The 17,823-nt window shown below is 51.4% G+C and overlaps 1 protein-coding gene across 1 annotated transcript in view; it reads right to left on the bottom strand.

Annotated features, from left to right (window-relative positions):
* The window catches only part of C2CD2 (C2 calcium dependent domain containing 2), a 70,742-nt gene extending 59,020 nt beyond the window's left edge, over window positions 1-11,722 (bottom strand). Inside the window, exon 1 of the mRNA XM_025380937.1 lies at window positions 11,140-11,722. Within this exon, the coding sequence (XP_025236722.1) occupies window positions 11,140-11,418 (279 nt within the window). The 5' untranslated portion in view covers window positions 11,419-11,722. The remainder of the gene's footprint in view (window positions 1-11,139) is intronic.
* Window positions 11,723-17,823: the final 6,101 nt, after the last annotated feature.

The following is a 17,823-nucleotide window of genomic DNA, read 5'->3' as shown; positions in this document are numbered from 1 at the left end:
AAATTCTGAAAAATTAAGAAAATGTACTAACACGTCTTTCTGTTAACCCTGTGCTTCTAAATAGCAGCAGCGGCTAAATATCAGTAGGTTTGCACATCCAAGGAGCGGCTGCTGATGGCTTGTGCTCAGTGCGCAGGATTCAGTTATAGGAGAAGGCTGGGAAAGGACAGGCACCCAGGAGCAAAGCTGAAGATGCTGCAGGAAGCCTGTGAAGGGCATTCGGAATCTTCCTGCTGACAGCATAAGGAAAGAAACAGACTCTCGGGGCAGGGCCGCTTCGTGCACATTAGAGGATCTGTGGCTCTAGCGGTCACCTTGGCCGGCACAGTGGGCTCCGGCTGTGCCCTCCCTGACTGCTAGGGACGGTCCTCTACTCTGGTCTAGGAGAGGCACCTCTCCCTGTTGCGTGTGGTTGCTGTGGCACGGTTACTTAGGGTGCCCCCATTCTCTTCTCCTACCCCCTAGGCCTGGTCTCTGCCTGGGATCTGAGAGGGTGACCAAGGTTCCTTGGCTGGAAATGAGCCCAGCTGGTGGCTGCCCACAGCGTAGACTCCTTGGCTCCTACTTCACAGCTCTCTGGAGCCACCTGGCCCCAAGGTTCACCTTTGCCCATGGCTCTGCATGTTCCCCCAGCATCCTTTCAGGAAACTCGGTCAGCTCATGTCTGTTCTGGTTCTTCCAATTAAAAATCTCCAAGCAAGGCCAGGCATGGTGGCTCACACCTGTAATCCCAATACTTTGGGAGGCCAAGGCGGGCAGATCACTCAAGGCCAGCAGTTCAAGACCAGCCTGACCACATGGCAAAACCCTGTCTCTACCAAAAATACAAAAATTAACTGGGTGTGGTGGCACACATGGGTAATCCCAGCTACTCAGGAAGCTGAGGCACAAGAATCACTCGCACCCAGGAAGTGAAGGTTGTATTTAGCTGGATCACACTCCAGCCTGGGCGACAGAGCAAGGCCCTGTCTCAAAGAGAAAGAATTAAATCCCCAAACAAGAGATGCACAATTAAATAAACAGGACCACAAGGCAACAAGACCAACGTTTTATAACAAAGAAACCAGGGTTTATGTGGCCAGCCAAGTCTTGCTCTTTCAAAACTAAGCTCTCGAAAGGCCAAATGTGTATTGCCAACGACACAACCCCACATTGAAATTCTCCTTGAACTCTGTTCCTGACATGGTGTAGAAAGCACATCAGGTTTAAGTAAGCTCCGACTGGGTGGTTAAAAAACACGCAGCCCCACAGGCTCCCATTGTATCTCATCTCCACCGCAGTGAGCTAGGTGCAGCTACAAGGCATGACCGAGGGTGGGAGACGGGAAGCGGTGTAAAACCGTGCCATGGCGATTCCAGCAAGCATGGTGTAAGTGAGCAAGCAATGAGGTTATGCTGAGGCTATTTCTTAAGAATTCCCAATGACCCAAGTAAACCTAAAAGGGACAGAACATTTTGATTTATACACTTCTAACCTCACCCTGTTCTTGCACTATCTACCTCATCCCAAAAAAATCAGCAAAGAATTAAATGCACTACTCAACAGGGATGAAATCACAGTTTCAAGGCTGCTCTGCTGGCATTCTCTGTGGTGGGAGCTTGTTTGGGTGGGACCTGCTGGCCAGGGCCACGCTGTGAGCTTGGTGATGAGACAGTTCTGTGCACCAGGCTCTCTGGCCTGAGAGAACAGAACCCAGCACAGAGAACAGTGCCAGGCAGAGAACCATGAGCAGGCAACATGCCAGCCGCTCGGAGGATGCAGTGGAGAAACAATGTACCTTCTGTAGTAGTCTAAAGATACGACGTTACCCTACACCAGCCTAGGTGCAGACGCATGCTCCCCTGGGGCAGCAGATGCAGTGTTTACCCTCTTCCCTTGCTACCTTCTGAATTCAAACCTTGAAAAGAGTTTGCAGCCGGGTACGGTGGCTCACAGCTGTAATTCCAGCACTTTGGGAGGCCGAGGCGGGCGGATCACAAGGTCAGGAGATAGAGACCATCCTGGCTAACATGGTGAAACCCCATCTCTACTAAAAATACAAAAAAATTAGCCAGGCTTGGTGGCAGGCGCCTGTAATCCCAGCTACTCGGGAGGCTGAGGCAGGAGAATGGCGTGAACCCGGGAGGCGGAGCTTGCAATGAGCCGAGATCACACCACTGCACTCCAGCCTGGGCAACAGAGCGAGACTCCATCTCAAAAGAAAAAAAAAAAAAAAAAAAGAGTTTGCTGGGAAACTTAAGGTCAAGGGGTGGTCTCACAAAGAAAATGAATTATTAAGAGAGATTGCTTTTCCTTTTCTGATCTGCCAAGTCCTTGAGTTTCAGGAGCAGGGTGTGCCTGCCTGCCACACACAACCACAAATTCAGGTATCTCTGCATCTCTGCTGCTGTGTCAATGCTGAGAGAACCCTTATTCCAGACCCCAGTCCACTTAAAGGAAGACTTTGTGTCCACATGGAAAAAGAAACACACAAGAATTGCCAGGAAAACACTGAAAAAGGAAGACAAGGGTAACTAGCTCCACCAGATATTAAAACAGACTACAGAAACCCCATAATTAAAACTGTGTGGCTCTGGTGCACCAACAAACACATGCACTACAAATGAACTATAACCACCCTGAAGGGGATGGGAAAAACACATGCACTACAAATGCACTATAACCACCCTGAAGGGGATGGGAAAAATACAGATATAACCTAGGAAGCTTGGAAAACTGCATCTTGACTGCACATAAATGCTGTAATCCAGTAAATGTGTTTCATAGGTTGGGAACTCAGAAACTACTTTATGCATATACTAGAACTGAACATATAAGTAGTAAGTAAATAAGACAGCAGATGTCCAATGTCTTACTCTTGGAGAAGGGAGTTAAGAATAAGAAAGAGAAAAAACTAAAATGAACTCTGTTGGATTAGAACCCAAGGTGCAGGATACAATCATGATTATTAAGATAAATGCAGTGAGAAATACACAGAAATATAGACACACACACACATGTTGGTATACACATGTATGTTTGCTATTGCTGAACACTGAAGCACTGAAGAGGAGCAATCAGAACCAAGCGGTAATGAACACACCCAATGCCTAGGTCTTGGTTTCTAAACACTTCTCCAATAAAAGGAATCAGGGCTGCTTGAAGAAGTGGCTGAATCCAGGGCCTGTGGGGAGCCAAAAACAAACATTTTGTGGAAACATGAAGGAAACGAAAAAAAAAAAAAAAGTGGGCTTGATGGAAGAACACAAGAGGCTACTCTCAAAGGAGCACCCTGATGGCCCAAAGGAGAACAACTTAAGCAACTGATTTGGTTTGGCTCTGTTTGTAATCCCCACGTGTCAAGGGAGGGCCCTGTAATCCCCATCTGTAGAGGGAGGGAGGTGACTGGATCACGGGGCGGTCTCTCCCATGCTGTCCTCATGATAGTGAGTTCTCACAAGATCTGATGCTTTCATAAGTGTTTGGAAGTTCCTCCTTCCTTCTTCCCTCTCCTGCCACCTTGTGAAGAAGGTGCCTGCTTCCCCTACCACCATGATTGTAAGTTTCCTGAGGCTTCCCCAGCCATGTGGAACTGTGAGTCATTAAATGTCTTTCCTTTATCAATTACCCACTCTCAGGGAAGTCCTTCAAAGCAGTGGGAAAACAAACTGATACAACAATATAATAAATAGTGATAGTATGGGATGATAACCCACAGAATAAAATAAATACCCATTGAGTCTATATTGAGCTAAACAATCAGATAAATATCTCATTGGAGGAGAAATGACAGATCTCTCCTGCAGTAGAGTTCCAAATAACAAAGAGAGCAAGGAAGAGGAAACAGAAAGTCACCATCAAGCAAATTGCACCTTCGTCATCACTGCACACAAGATATATCAATGGTTGTGAAATCAGTAAGGAAAAGTTTGAGGAGCGATGGGATCTGCACAGGCTCAAAGAATGTCCCCACACTACCTGTTAACTACAGCAGGAAAGATATAAGGAGGTGGCATGATGTGGATCTGTGTCCCTGCCCAAATCTCATCTTGAATTGTAATCTCCAGTGTTGCCAGAGGGGCCTGGTGGGAGGTGACCGGATCATGGTAGGGGGACTTCTCATGAATGGTTTAGCACCATCCCCACGTGGTACTGTACATTGAGTGAGTTCTCATGAGATCTGGTTGTTTAAAAGTGTGTAGCACCTCCTGCCTCTTTCTCTCCCTCCTGCTCTGGGTCATAGAAGATGAGCCTGCTCCCCTTCACCTTCCACCATGATTGTAAGTTTCCTGAGGCCTCCCCAGAAGCAGAATCTGCCATGCTTCCTGGACAGCAGAACCATCAGTCAATTAAACCTCTTTTCTTATAAACTACCAGTCTCAGGCATTTCTTTCTGGCAATGCAAGAATAGACTAATACAGGAGGAGACATAAAATACAAGAGGATGACCCCAGCAGAACTCACCTTAACCAAGGCACCAAGCTCAGCATCCACTGCAACAAGACACACTGACGTCACAAGCCCCAGACACAGTGCACACCACTTCTGTGGTTTGTATAACCTCACTCCAACCATATGAAAATGCCAGGCAAATGGAAAGATAGTCAGCAAAATAATGATCAATAGTCTTCAGTTATCAAGGTCATAAAAAACAAAGGAAGACTGAGAAACCCTGACAGACTGCAGGTGATGAAGAAGTCACAACTCAACGCCACAGGTACCCTTAATGGGAACCTAGAACGATACAAGGAGACAGGTGGAAAACTGGTGAAATTCAAAGAAGGCCTTCGCTTTAGTCATTAGGCGTTGTGACAATGTTAATCTTTCTTTCTTTCTTTCTTTCTCTCTCTCTCTCTCTCTCTCTCTCTCTCTCTCTCTCTCTCTCTCTTTTTCTTTCTCTCTCTCTCTTTTTTTTGAGACGGAGTTTCACTCTTGTTGCCCAGGCTGGAGTACAATGGCACAATCTTGGCTCACTGCAATCTCTGCCTCCCAGGTCAAGCGATTCTCCTGCCTCAGCCTCCCAAGTAGCTGGGATTACAGGCACATGCCACCGCACCCAGCTAATTTTGTATTTTTAGTAGAGATGGGGGTTTCTCCATGTTGGTCAGGCTGGTCTTGAACTCTTGACCTCAGGTGATCCGCCCACCTCAGTCTTCCAAAGTGCTGGGATTACAGGCGTGAGCCACCGCACCTGGCCTAAATTTCTTGAATTATTACATTACATTAATCTTATTGTGTTACGAATCATAGTAACATAGCACCAATGTTAATTTCTTGGTTCTGATCATTGAGCTTTGGTTATGCAAGGCTGAGCGACGAATATATGGAAGCTAAATCATTTTTTTTCAACTTTTCTGTGAAAGCAGTTCAAAATAAAAAGTTTAAAAAATAAGACTTTAAAGAGAGCAGCCTACCTTTATTGTCTCACTAGGTACAAGGCATTTTGTTAAATGCCTCACACAGATCTGATCTCACCGCTAGGAGAGTGGATTTTGTTTTCTGGATTGAACCCAAAATTTTCCCTCATGCAGGTGATGCACAGAGACTCTCCCAGGATCGCACAGCTGGGAGGGCAGAGCTGGAGCACCAAGCAAACCCGCACCCAGCTCCACAGCTTCCCCACAGGCTCTTCCACGGGCTGAAGAAGTGCCTTCCCTCCTCAGCAACCTACCAGGGGCCCGCGGGAATGGAAGTTAGCGTTGGGGGAATTTTAGTTGATGTGAACACTACACCCACACTTTCCTGAATTCCTGTCTTGTTGGGAGAATGGGTGAGTGCAAAGAACAAACTGAACTGGCGCCTATTCCTGGGTTTTGCATTGATGACTTGCAAAGTCATCAGAGCCTCCTTTAATGTTGATGCTTTAGAAGCGAAAAACAAAGCACATTAAACAGCTTGTTTTGCCCAGGCCTGGCCGGCTCCCAAGACAGAAGGCCTGAGTCCAGATGGAGGAATGGGCATCACCACTGTTTCTCCTCCTCCAGAGGCCCATCATTCACCCCACTGAGACCAGAGCCTGCCGCGAGCCGGCTTTGTGCCGGGCACTGGGACTGGCTCTGCCTGGACGGCCCCTGGCTCTGCCCCAGCTCACAATGCCGGGAGCTGACCAGGGCATAAGTGACTCCAGGGGGTCGGGAGGACGGCAGGGTGGGGAGCATCCTGGCTGAAGGGGAGGATCGGGGACCTCTGAGCCAAGACCCAAAAGATTTAGAGAAGTCACATAAGCAGAAAAAAAGATAAGAACTCCAAACAAAAGGAATGACCTGTGGGAAGGCCCCATACAGGAAAGGTCCCTGGACACTGGAGCGACAGAAGGGGTCATGGTGGAGGGCGCAGGGTTCACAGCCCCAAAAAGGCCCAAGTTCCTTCTACTGGAGGAGGGAAGGGCAGCTCCAAGGCCCTTCCCCACAGTGGCTGCCACAGTTCTACCAACTGGCTTCCTACACCAGTCACTGTCATTGGTCAAGGAGTTTGGACTTTGTGAGCACAACTGGAAGGTCATTATATAATGCAAAGACTCTGAAGTCTGGTGGCCACTTTGTTTACTTTGTAAATGCAGAAACTTCTATTCAAGTCAGTGCTATTAATAACATGTTCCAAGTCCACACAGCATCTTTCTTTTTTTTTTTCTTTTTTTTTACAAAGACCACAAATTGTTTGATAGTTATAGTCTTGATCATTTGTATTTGGAACATTCCTTTAAAGAAACCCTGGGCTGAAGGACTAAAGAAACAAACAGCACTGGAGACCCTCCTCGTCCGGGGCCTCATCCCACTTAGGTGGGCCGCTACTAGATAAGCCCAGAGCGCAGGCCACAGAACACAGGCCTCACTTCGGGACGGGTGCTGCCCACACGTGGTCCAGACAGCATCAGCCTTGGGGGGAGTGCTACGCAGCCCACGGGCAGGGGCCATCGGCAGCAAGCACGCTGGATCCCAGAGTCAAGGAGACTGTGGGACAGCAGTCCCAGAGACTTCCAAGGGGGTGTTGAGGGTATAACTGATGATCATGAACCACTTTGTAAATACTGATGTAATCACAGGGGAGTAAAAAGAAAATCTCAACTGGTCCTTTTGGATACCATAATATTAGTTCTCAGTCTGAGGAGCCTGACCTGAGACTGAGCCAGTTCTGGGATCTTCTGTTCTCTATGACGAAAGAGTGATCACATCAATGGGAATTAGGTGTCTGCAACACCACACCAAATGGAGAGGCAAGAGTCAAAGCTCAAACAACTGCTTTTAGGTGGTGCTGGGTGAAAGGGGAACTCTATTTACCCTGTTGGTGGGAGTGTAAATTAGTTCAACCATTTTGGAAGACAGTGTGGCGATTCCTCAAGGATCTAGAACTAGAAATACCATTTGACTCAGCAATCCCATTACTGGGTATATACCCAAAGGACTATAAATCATGCTACTATAAAGACACACGCACATGTATGTTTATTGCAGCACTATTCACAATAGCAAAGACTTGGAACCAACCCAAATACCTATCAACGACAGACTGGATTAAGAAAATGTGGCACATATATACCATGGAATACTATGCAGCCATAAAAAAGGATGAGTTCATGTCCTTTGCAGGGACATGGATGTAGCTGGAAACCAGCATTCTCAGCAAACTATTGCAAGGACAGAAAACCAAACACCGCATATTCTCACTCATAGGTGGAAGTTGAACAACAAGAACACATGGACACAGGGCGGGGAACATCACACACCAGGGCCTGTCGGGGGGTGGGGGACTGGGGGAGGAACAGCATTCGTACAAATACCTAATGTAAATGATGAGTTGATGAGTGAAGCAAACCAACATGGCACATGTATACCTATGTAACAAACCTGCACCTTGCGCACATATACCCTAGAACTTAAAGTATAACAATAAAAAAAAAAGGAAAAAAAAAAGAAAGAGTAACTCTGATGGATGGCAGGTGTGTTCTAGCAGCTTCTCACCAGTGATTCTCAACCATGGGACACCCTCACAGTGTGCTCCCCAAGCCTACTAAAGCGGATGTGGGGGGCAGGCATGTGTGTCGCTAAGCTCTCTGGGCGGGACCCCTGTGATCTCTGCATACCTGGCATCCACCTGGCCAGCCGGCAGATCAGCAATGGTTTCCTCTGAGGTCAGTGCAAATCACTGTCACATAAAATTTAGAACCCTTTCTGGAGTGAGGGTGGGGATCCGAGGTCCCCTGCGATATGGGGAGTCTGCGCTGCTGCAGTGGTCATCAGAGAGCACGAGGACTCCTAGGGTGCTGCCCAGTCCTTGGATCCTGGGAGGTGCAAGCCCCACTGTTTAGGATAACACATTAACAATTCTACTCTCTGAGCCATTCTCGCTGGCTCTCATTTAAAGGAAACATTTAGGTCTCCAAGTTGAAACTGCTTCCCACAAGGGAACAGGCTGCAGCCACTGATGGGCAGACCTCAGCAAATTCCTCCAGCTCAGGGGCCTCAGTCTCCTCTTCTGGAGAAGGAAGGGGCTTGGCTAGAAGAGTTTAGGGTTTCTTTCCATCTTAAAATACAAAGGTGGGGTAAAACTTGGAATGGGAGGAGTTATTGTCTCCGTTGTGTAAAAATCTCCACTTTCCAGACAGAATGCTGGATGTGATGAAGTTATTACCAGGTCTTCTCAATCCCTAAGTGACAGGCCAAGAACTGGTCTCCTCCCTGGGTAGGACAGAGTGACATCAGGACAAGGCAGAGGCAGGAGGGGGAGCACTAAGCTGTGGCTTTCCGGGCGAGAGCGGGCTCGGAGTGTCAGCCCTAATCCGGGATTAGTGGGAATTGAGGTGGGGGAGGGCAGCGAGAAACTCCTGCCAGAGTCAGGGCAGCCACGAATGGACACGGCAGCCCCTGCTCTCCCACACGGTCATCACTGTCACAACAGCGATGGCCCAGGATGCTCGGATGTATGTGACAATCACCGGACTCAGGCGGCCAGGAATGCAAACACCACCACCTGCTCACCCAAAATGCCATCACTGATACAGCAGCGATGGCTCAGGATGCGGGGAGGGTGTGTGACCATCACTCATAGGGAGCCCAGTCACCCAGATCCTATCTGCCAGCAACACGTTCCATTCGAATGGAAATGAAATGACATTCCCAGGCATCAGGACTGTGTTCCCCCACCCCAGTCCCCAGGAAAGTAAGCAATACCAAAGACTGTCATCACAGAACTAATGGACTATGTCCATGCAAATATGGCAGACATGGTCCTGGGTTGCTTTGAGCATGAATCCAGGACACTGTTGCCTCTTCCGGGCAGGAAGTCAGGAGAGACAGGGGTATGAGACTGCAGTGTGTGGCCAACAGCAGAGAGAGAACAGAGAAGGTGCAGACAAGCTGAGACCCTCTCTCTCCCTGAATGCACACCCTCCCTGATCCCACACGAAGACTCAGGTAAAAAGTTTTTATCCAAAACTTTCAAATATTTCCTTCAGTGTTCTCAGATTGACTTGACCAGCCCAAGACAGATGCCAGGGCAGGGACGTCCTCTTCTCTGCCTCTCGACACTTCAGGCAGATGGGAATATGGAAGGATCATATCCAAGGGGATCATATTTTCTGAAGCCAATCCATACATGTCACGAAACAAACCATCCTAAATATACAGAAGGTAAGGTCACTGCCTCTGGGCCTGAAACTCCAGAGTTAGAAGCGGAACTCACAGGTCATTCACCCAACACTCGCCTGCCTCCTACAAAGGGCACGGATGAGACTGGTGCCCAATCGCGCCACCAGCCTGGAGGGGACTCAGCCTCAGAAGCCTTGATACCAGGTCAATCAGGGGTCAGTGATGGAAGCTTCCTGGGGAAATACCTGCATTTGCTCCTGGATGTGAGGCCAACAGGAGTGGAGGGCTCCCACAAGAGACCACTGGTTTCCCTGAGAAACTCTTTAGCTCTGGACAGCTGAGGTACAGATTCTGGGCACCAGGACAAAAGTCAGTCGACTGACCCTGAAGCCTTTTTTCCTCCAAAAAGTACAGTCATTTATGTTCTTTTTCAAGAGTTCAGAACAAGGTCTCTTGATTTGCTGGATGTCTGCTGATAGTCAAAGCTTTTTTGTTTTTTAATTCCATGGCCATGTCTTCCAAGGCCATGGCACAAGGACCAGGCACAGGGCCTGCCATGGAATATTTTGAAGGCTGATGGGGCCGGACGTTCAAAATTAGCAATTCTGCTATTTCCACAGCGAATGACCACTGAGCTTTACATGTAGGTGCAGGAAACTGTGGCCTAGAAGGGCGGAGCAGCGGCCAAGACTAAGGGTGCCTCCCCAAACTCACCCAGGCTCCAACTCCTCCTGTGAAATGCCTAAGAACAGTACATACCAGGAACTTGTCATTAAACTAAGATGTCTTAAAAGCAAAAATAAGTCAAGGAACAATCAAATAAACAACGACTACAGAAACGCCCACAGGACTGTGAGGCAGCAGAGGTAAGACACGAGGCCCTTAGCTTGCAGGCCAGGGCAGCTGGGCTCACATGCCAGCTCTGCCGCCCACGAGCTGTGTGGCACTGGGCAGGCTGCCTGCCGTCTCTGGGCCTCGGTTTCCTCATCTGTAAAACAGTGATAACACCTATGTCCGGGGAGTTGTGAGGATTCAGAGATGGCAGACGCACCGAAAGCCTCGGTAGGATGTCTGCCCAGCGGCTGGCCCTCAGCAAACGGTCGCTGTTTTTATATGCCAAGGAATGCAAGTCTTTGGAGATAAATTCTTGGTGAAATTCAGCTCTATGAGAGGTGGAAGCACATTGGGGTCACAGCTATTCGTGTATCATGTGCAAGCTCAGTGAGTGTCCCATCGGGCACGGGAATTCGCGCCGGGACTCCAGGCAGGGGAGGTAACGACTGGCGCGGATGAGCGCTACTGACAGTCCCTCCAACCGCCAGCCTGTCCCTCGCGGAGCCCAGGGCCTGGCGCACCTGCCGTTTGGAGAATAAAATCAATCACTTTGTCTTGTCTCCCAGTCAAGGGTCCTCGCTCCCCCGTCTCTCTCCTAACTCTGGAGGATGCTCTGCGCTGGGGGGAGGACTCAACACTTCCCCTGGGTCAGGGGCTGTGGCGACGCCTCCAGGAAAGAGCTTGGCCCGGACAGACCGCCCCGGCATCAGCCGCCCCCCGGCCCGCAGTCCCGGAAACTCACCCCTTTCCTCTCGGCCTCCTCGTTCAGGGCGGTCACCCAGGCCGCCTGCCACTGGCTCCTCCAGCTGCCCAGCGTCAGGATCCAGGAGAGCAGCGCGTCGGACCCCGGGCGCTGCCCCTCTCCATGCTCCACCGCCCGCCGCTGGGGCTGGGGTCGCGCCCTGGCCAGCGCCCACTGCGCCAGGTACAGGCCTACCGTGGCCAGCGCCGCGACGAAGAGCGACACCAGCGCGAGCCACTGCGCCTCCCCAAGCCACGAGCCCAGCCGGGCCATGGCCATGGCGCATTCCCGGCCCGCCTCGCCCCAACTTCCCCGGCAGCCCCGGGCCGGAGCGGCGGACTCAGGACACGCGCTGGCGGCGGCCGCGGCGCGCGGGGGGCGTGGAGGGGGCGCGGCGGGGTCGGAGCCCGGCGAGGAGCGCGGCCCGGGGCCTCTGGGCGGGGCGAGCGGGAAGAAAATGCGCGGCGGCCGCGGCCGGGGCTGGGCGAAAGCCCCGCACACCTGCGGAACAGGGGCGCGAGCGGACCCCGCGGCCGGCGCTCCCGACTCGGCGTCAGGGAAGTTCCTGGGCCGCGGCCGGGCGCGCTTCCTCCTGCGCGCGCCGCCCCGGGCGTCCCGCCCGCGGCCCAGCAGTGGCCGGAGGAGGCTCGGGCCGCGGGGCGGGGCGGGGCGGGGGCGGGGGCGGTGCCCGAGGGAGGGGGCGCGGCTGGGCCTGCGGGGGCCGCCGTTCTCCCCGCTGCTACCAACGCGGCCCGCCCCCGCCCCCTTAAAGGCCCCGCCGCCCGGGCCCCGCCACGTGCGCGCGCCGCCAGCCCCTCCGGCGCCTGCCCGCGGGCCGCGAGGTGACCGGGGCCTCCGGATTCATCAACCCGACCCTGGCGGCTGCTGTGCGGCTGCCTGGCTTGGCTCGTGTGCGCGCTTGCACAAGTGCGTGTGTGTGCACACGTGTGAGTGTGCGTGTGCACAGCGCGCAGTCAGGGTGATCTCGAGGACTGCCATTTGCTCGCCAGCAAGACAGGCTCCAGGCTCCCTCCTCGGAAAGTCCCTGGAAATCCGTGACAGCCCCTGGAGCCGTGGGCTGGGCCTGCCTTAGGGGGTGTGCTGTTCAGAGGCAAGGAGGGACTCAGTACCGGGCCCAGGCCCTGCCCTCTGTGTGGCTGTGTTATTCATTCAGTGTGTATGGGGCCGGGGGTGCATGTGGTGTGACGTGTGTGGTGCATGTGGTGTGATGTGAGTGTGATACCTGTGGTGTGATGTGTTGTGAGTGTGGTGTGTGTGGTGCACAGGGTGGTGTGAGTGTGTATGTGTGGTGCATGGGTGTGGTGTGTGTGTATGTGTGATGTGTAAGCATGGTGCATGTGTTGTGTGTGTGTGTGGTGTGTCAGTGTGGTGCATGGATGTGTGTGTATATGTGATGTGTAAGTGCACTGCATGTGTGTGTGGTGCATGTGGTGTGTGTGGTGCATGTGGTGTGTGTGGTGCATGTGTGTGTGGTGTATGTGGTGTGTGGTGCATGTGGTGTGTGTGGTGCATGTGGTGTGTGTGGTGCATGTAGTGTGTGTGGTGCATGTGGTGTGTGTGGTGCGTGTGGTGTGTGTGGTGCATGTGGTGTGTGTGGGGTGCACAGAGTGGTGCGAGTGTGAATGGGTGGTGCATGGGTGTGTGTGTATGTGTGAAGTGTAAGTGCAGTGCATGTGGTGTGTGTGTGTGTGTGGTGTGGTGTGTGGGGCGTGTCCCTGTGCCCTCCTCTTGCAGAGTGGATGCGGTCCTTAGGGAGTGCCATAGAAACATACTAGCCTGAGATTCTCCAGGGCCTAACACAGGCCTAAACCATGAGAAAGTCATTCACCTGTTATTTTCTGCACCTGTGTTAAGGGAACTTGACCTTGAAAGGAATTAGATAGACTGAGCATTTGATCTTCTCTACCCTAGCCAGGAGTCTGCTGCGGGGCCGGTAGTTGGTACATCAGAGGGGATTCTGGCCCCGAATCCGTGGGTCTGGATTTTCTTCAGGAAAGAGGAAGGAATCGCACAGCAGCTGGACAGGGAGCCTTTGTGGGGAACAGGATAGGAAGCTGGCAGGGAGGTGAAATTAGACGGGGATTGCCCAGGTGAGCTGGGGATGGGCCCTTGCGAGCCAGGTCTGTTATCAGAAAGTGGAAATAAGAATGAGAGTATCTATCCTGGCTAACATGGTGAAACCTCGTCTCTACTAAAAACACACACAAAACAGCTTGGTGTGGTGGCGGGTGCCTGTAGTCCCAGCTACTCGGGAGGCTGAGGCAGGAGAATGGCTTGAACCCAGGAGGCGGAGCTTGCCGTGAGCCGAGATCGCGCCACTGCACTCCAGCCTGGGCGACAGAGAGACACGCTGTCTCAAAAAAAAAAAAAAAAGAATGAGACTATCAACTTCCTGCAAGTGACCCATCTGTTACACACGAGCACTCCAGTCTGTAAGGGTGGGGGGAACTGCTCTTCTATTCTTCTATTCTGTGTTACTTTAGGCAGAAACAAAAGAAATCCCTTCTTATTTGGCAGAAAAGTCTAATTATTTCCTGACCTGTAGCTAGACCTACGCAGTCGGATAATTAGAGTCCTGCTGGTCCCCTTGCCAGAGTAACCGGGGTGACGAAACCGAGGGCCCGGTGTCCCCCGTGCCATGTGTGCACACAGGCTGCCTGCAGCCGTGTGGGCAGTGACAACAGCCTGTCCTGTGTGACCGGTGGAACCCGTCTCATTCCTTCAGGTCTCAGGTGTGCTGGCCCATCCCACTTGGCTTAGAGACTTCTAACAAACTGTAAACTAACCACCACCCCGACTTTGGAATTTGTCACACCTCCATAAGTATTTTCTTTTTCTTGTCTTGTCTTTTCTTTTTTCTTTTCTTTCTTTCTTCTTCTTGCTTTCTGAGGCAGAGTCTCACTGTCACCTAGGCTGGAGTGCAGTGGCGCAATCTCGGCCCACTGCAAACTCCGCCTTCCAGGTTCAAGTGACTCTCTTGCCTCAGCCTCCCAAGTAACTGGGATTACAAGAGTGTGCCACCACGCCCGGCTAATTTCCTTTTTGTTTTGTTTGGTTTGGTTTGGTTTTGAGACAGAGTCTCGCTCCATCACCCAGGCTGGAGTGCAGTGGCACGATCTCAGCTCACTGCAGCCTCTACCTCCTGGGTTCAAGCAATTCTCCTGCCTCAGCCTCCCAAGTAGCTGGGACTACAGGCGCCTGCCACCATGCCAGCTAATTTTTGCATTTTTAGTAAAGACACCATGTTGGCTAGGCTGGTCTTGAACTCCTGACCTCAGGTGATCTGCCCACCTCAGCCTCCCAAAGTGCTGGGATTACAGGTGTGAGCCACTGTGCCCAGCCCCCTTAAGTGTTTTCAAAGAGAATGTCAACATATAGATATTGGATTACTTATGTGTAGAAGCAAATTGAGGGAAAATAAGGAATGATGCAGGCTTGCAGGACAATGCAGTTGGCTAAAACACGAAACTGGAACAGAAACATCTTATAAATCTATGAAAAAGAGCAGGCTCCCTTTACGTAAGCTCCCAGCCCCACACATCCACCAGCTCCCAGTCCCCTTCTCCCACTGCAGAAGACACTGGAGGGCTGGGTTCTCCGAGAGCACAGTATTCTTCACCCCCGCAGTGACATTTCCTGCTCCCGGCACCGCTCTCTCCACCCCATCTCCCTTCGACCCGAGGAGTGAGACAGCAGCTCTGCCCAGGTAAGGCTTCTGTCCCCACCAAAACCTTCAAATGGGTGTCTGTCACTCTGCAGTGGTTGTTTGCTATTTTTAGCTGCTCATAAAGGAAACCACTGTGGCTGTGGCTCCTCCTGCATGCTCCCCTTGAGCTCCCAGCTCCCAGCTGTTTAGGTCAAGCTAAGCCCGCTTTCCAACAACCTGCTGGGTCCACCAGAAACCTTGGACCAGGACTTGCTTTGCTAGCAGGGCAGGCCTCTGGGCGGGAAGGAGGAAGCCAGGTTTCTAAATTATTCTTCATAATGCTTTAGTAGCTGGGTTTGAGGCCAGAGTCAAGATCCACGGCTCTATTTTTCATTTTAAAACATTTCTAAAATGCTCGAGGTGGAGATGAGAATTGTTTGTTGGGTGATCTCTGCTGAGTCACCCAGTCTTGGGTGCAGTGCCTCATCCCTGCGTCAAAGCTGGGAGTCTTTGAACACCTTCCTCTACCAAGCCCAGGAGGTTCTGGGATGATGTGAGATTTTTAGAAATTAATAGATATGTCTAGTGTCATGAATCTCATGTCTATAAGCAGTTATACTTTGTTATACTTTTGGGTTTTAAAAAATACTTTTAGAAAAATATGGGACTTTTGTTAAGTTGTCCATGTAATTCTCAAATTTCTAGAAGCGGGGAAAAGAAGAGGGTCCAAAACATTTATAGTTTGTCTCTGAGTGAAGAGTTTTCCCTTCTTCTGAAGCGGTTCATATTATTAGTATTGCTTCAATTATCAAGTTGGGCCTCAATATTCTGAGAGGTCAGCACCTTGGGGGGCCCGGGGGGCTGTGATGGTCACTTCACAGGTCCTACGAAGGACCTCTAGCAAGTGGAAATACACAGCTTCCCCCCAGCAGCCCTTAGGGGCAGACATTTCGAGAATTCCCTCTGAGCAAAATGCTTTTAAGACTTGGCTCAGTGCTCTCGGCAGCTGCTGTGGGAAGCGAGATTTCTGGAGACCAGAGAGGCTGTGGAGACATTTGACCCAATCTCCTTGGCTCCATCTCACTGGCTTAGTCATTTCCACCACCTGGAGGCTGGAATGTGCTTCCAGCCTGTTTCCTGTCCTGCTCACACGGTCAATACCGGAGCCAGCAGACCCAACCAAAGGTCACCGGTGGCCAGAGCCTGGCCCTGCGCCAGACAGGGCTTTCCCCTCCAGGAGAAGCCGTGAGTTCGTCTTGTAATCATTCACATGACTTACGGAGACACCGTTCATGATGCCTTCCCCAGGAGGAAAGTAGCAATGCTAAGTAACTGCACTAACTCTCCAGGTGAGCCTCAGATGGCCGCGTGACAGTCTCTGAGAGTGAAGACCAGACCACACGCCTGCCGTCCCTCCCAGGAGAGACTGATGGAAATGGTAGTGCCATCGGCTGAGCCCCTGCCTCCCTCTGGCTCCCTCCCGGGTCCCCACAGATGCACCAGGCACTCTTACGCACCTGGCGGGTGTTCAGAAAGTCACAGCTGTGTGTACTGAGCATCTCCTGCCATCAGACACCACCTGGGTACTTGACTTCATGGACTCACTACATTTTCACAGCAACATGTGAAGGAGGGCATCGCCCCATTTTAGAAATAAGGAAACTGAGTTCAGAGAAGCTAAGTAACTTGTCCAAGGCCACCGAGCAAGAAAGTGGCTGAGCCAGGGTTTGACCCAAGGGGCCGTGTTCTCTCCATCTCCTTTCATAAAGATCAAGGCAAACAAATTCTCCAAAAACAGAGAAAAATGTTAAAAGCTGGAAATAGAGGCCCCATTGCTCACGTTCATGTGCAAAGATCCGCCTAAAGAATTGTCTTTTGTGTTCTGAAGTCCGGGAGACACGGCCGCTCAAACCCAGAGGGGAACTTCACTCATGGAGCTTCTGTGAATTCAGTCCCATGTCCTTTCTGGGAAAGACGTGAGATGAATCCAGCCCTAGCATTTGCCATGATCAGTGTCTCTGCACAGGTGCCAACCTAGAAGAGCCTCCCAGGATGTCCACCACCCACCCTAAGAGTGAATAGCAGATACGCTGCTCCTTCAAATCCCACCCTGGTGACAGCCTGTCAGGGAGCCTGAGTCACGCCATGATGCTGGGAGGCGGCCGGGCAGCGTCTGAGGCAGGGCCTGCCAGCCCACTGCGGGCCAGCCAGGCCTGCCAAGAGTCTGCCCCAGGCAATCCCGATGATGCATCCTGTGAGTCTGTGCCCACGCCGGGCAGACAAAAGAATGTGGCTCAGATGGCTGCCCTGCCTCCGCCAGGTGGCTCGGTTAAGCCTCCCTTGGGAATACCCAGGAGCAAGGTGACTTGACATTTTTGCCTGTACCCAAGGCTGGGACCAACTTTATGAATGAAAATATTTAACCTCGATTCTTTTTTGTAGAGGCAGAGTCTCACTGTGTTGCCCAGGCTGGTCTTGAACTCCTGGGCTCAAGAGATCCTCCAACCCCCAATTTTTTTTTTTTTTTTTTTTTCTTGAGATGGAGTCTCACTCTGTCACCAGGCTGGAATGCAGTGGTGCAATCTTGGCTCATTGCAGTCTCCACCCCCCAGGTTCAAGCGATTCCCCTGCCTCAGCCTCCTGAGTAGCTGCAACTACAGGTGCCCGCCACCACGCCCGGCTAATTTTTTGTATTTTAGTAGAGATGGGGTTTCACCATGTTGACCAGGATGGTCTTGATCTCCTGATCTTGTAGTTCACTCACCCTAGCCTCCCAAAGTGCTGGCATTACAGGCATGAGCCACAGTGCCCGGTCTCCACCCCCAATTTTTAAATGTATTTCCAAGGAGGCAATTAACTGAATTGTGTATTTTCTCCAACTCCAAAGAATGCTGGTCCCACACCTATGCACTGATAACCAAAATCACACTGTTGGAGGAATTGACCTGGAGGAACTGACCTCATGATGTGTTCCTGGCCCGGGCCCCTGTAATCCCAGCACTTTGGAATGAGGCCAA

The sequence above is a fragment of the Theropithecus gelada genome, chromosome 3 (genome assembly GCF_003255815.1).
Source record: "Theropithecus gelada isolate Dixy chromosome 3, Tgel_1.0, whole genome shotgun sequence".
In the NCBI taxonomy this organism is placed as follows: domain Eukaryota; kingdom Metazoa; phylum Chordata; class Mammalia; order Primates; family Cercopithecidae; genus Theropithecus; species Theropithecus gelada.
Note: the sequence above shows the minus strand (reverse complement) of the source record. Positions and strands in the feature narration are given on the sequence as shown.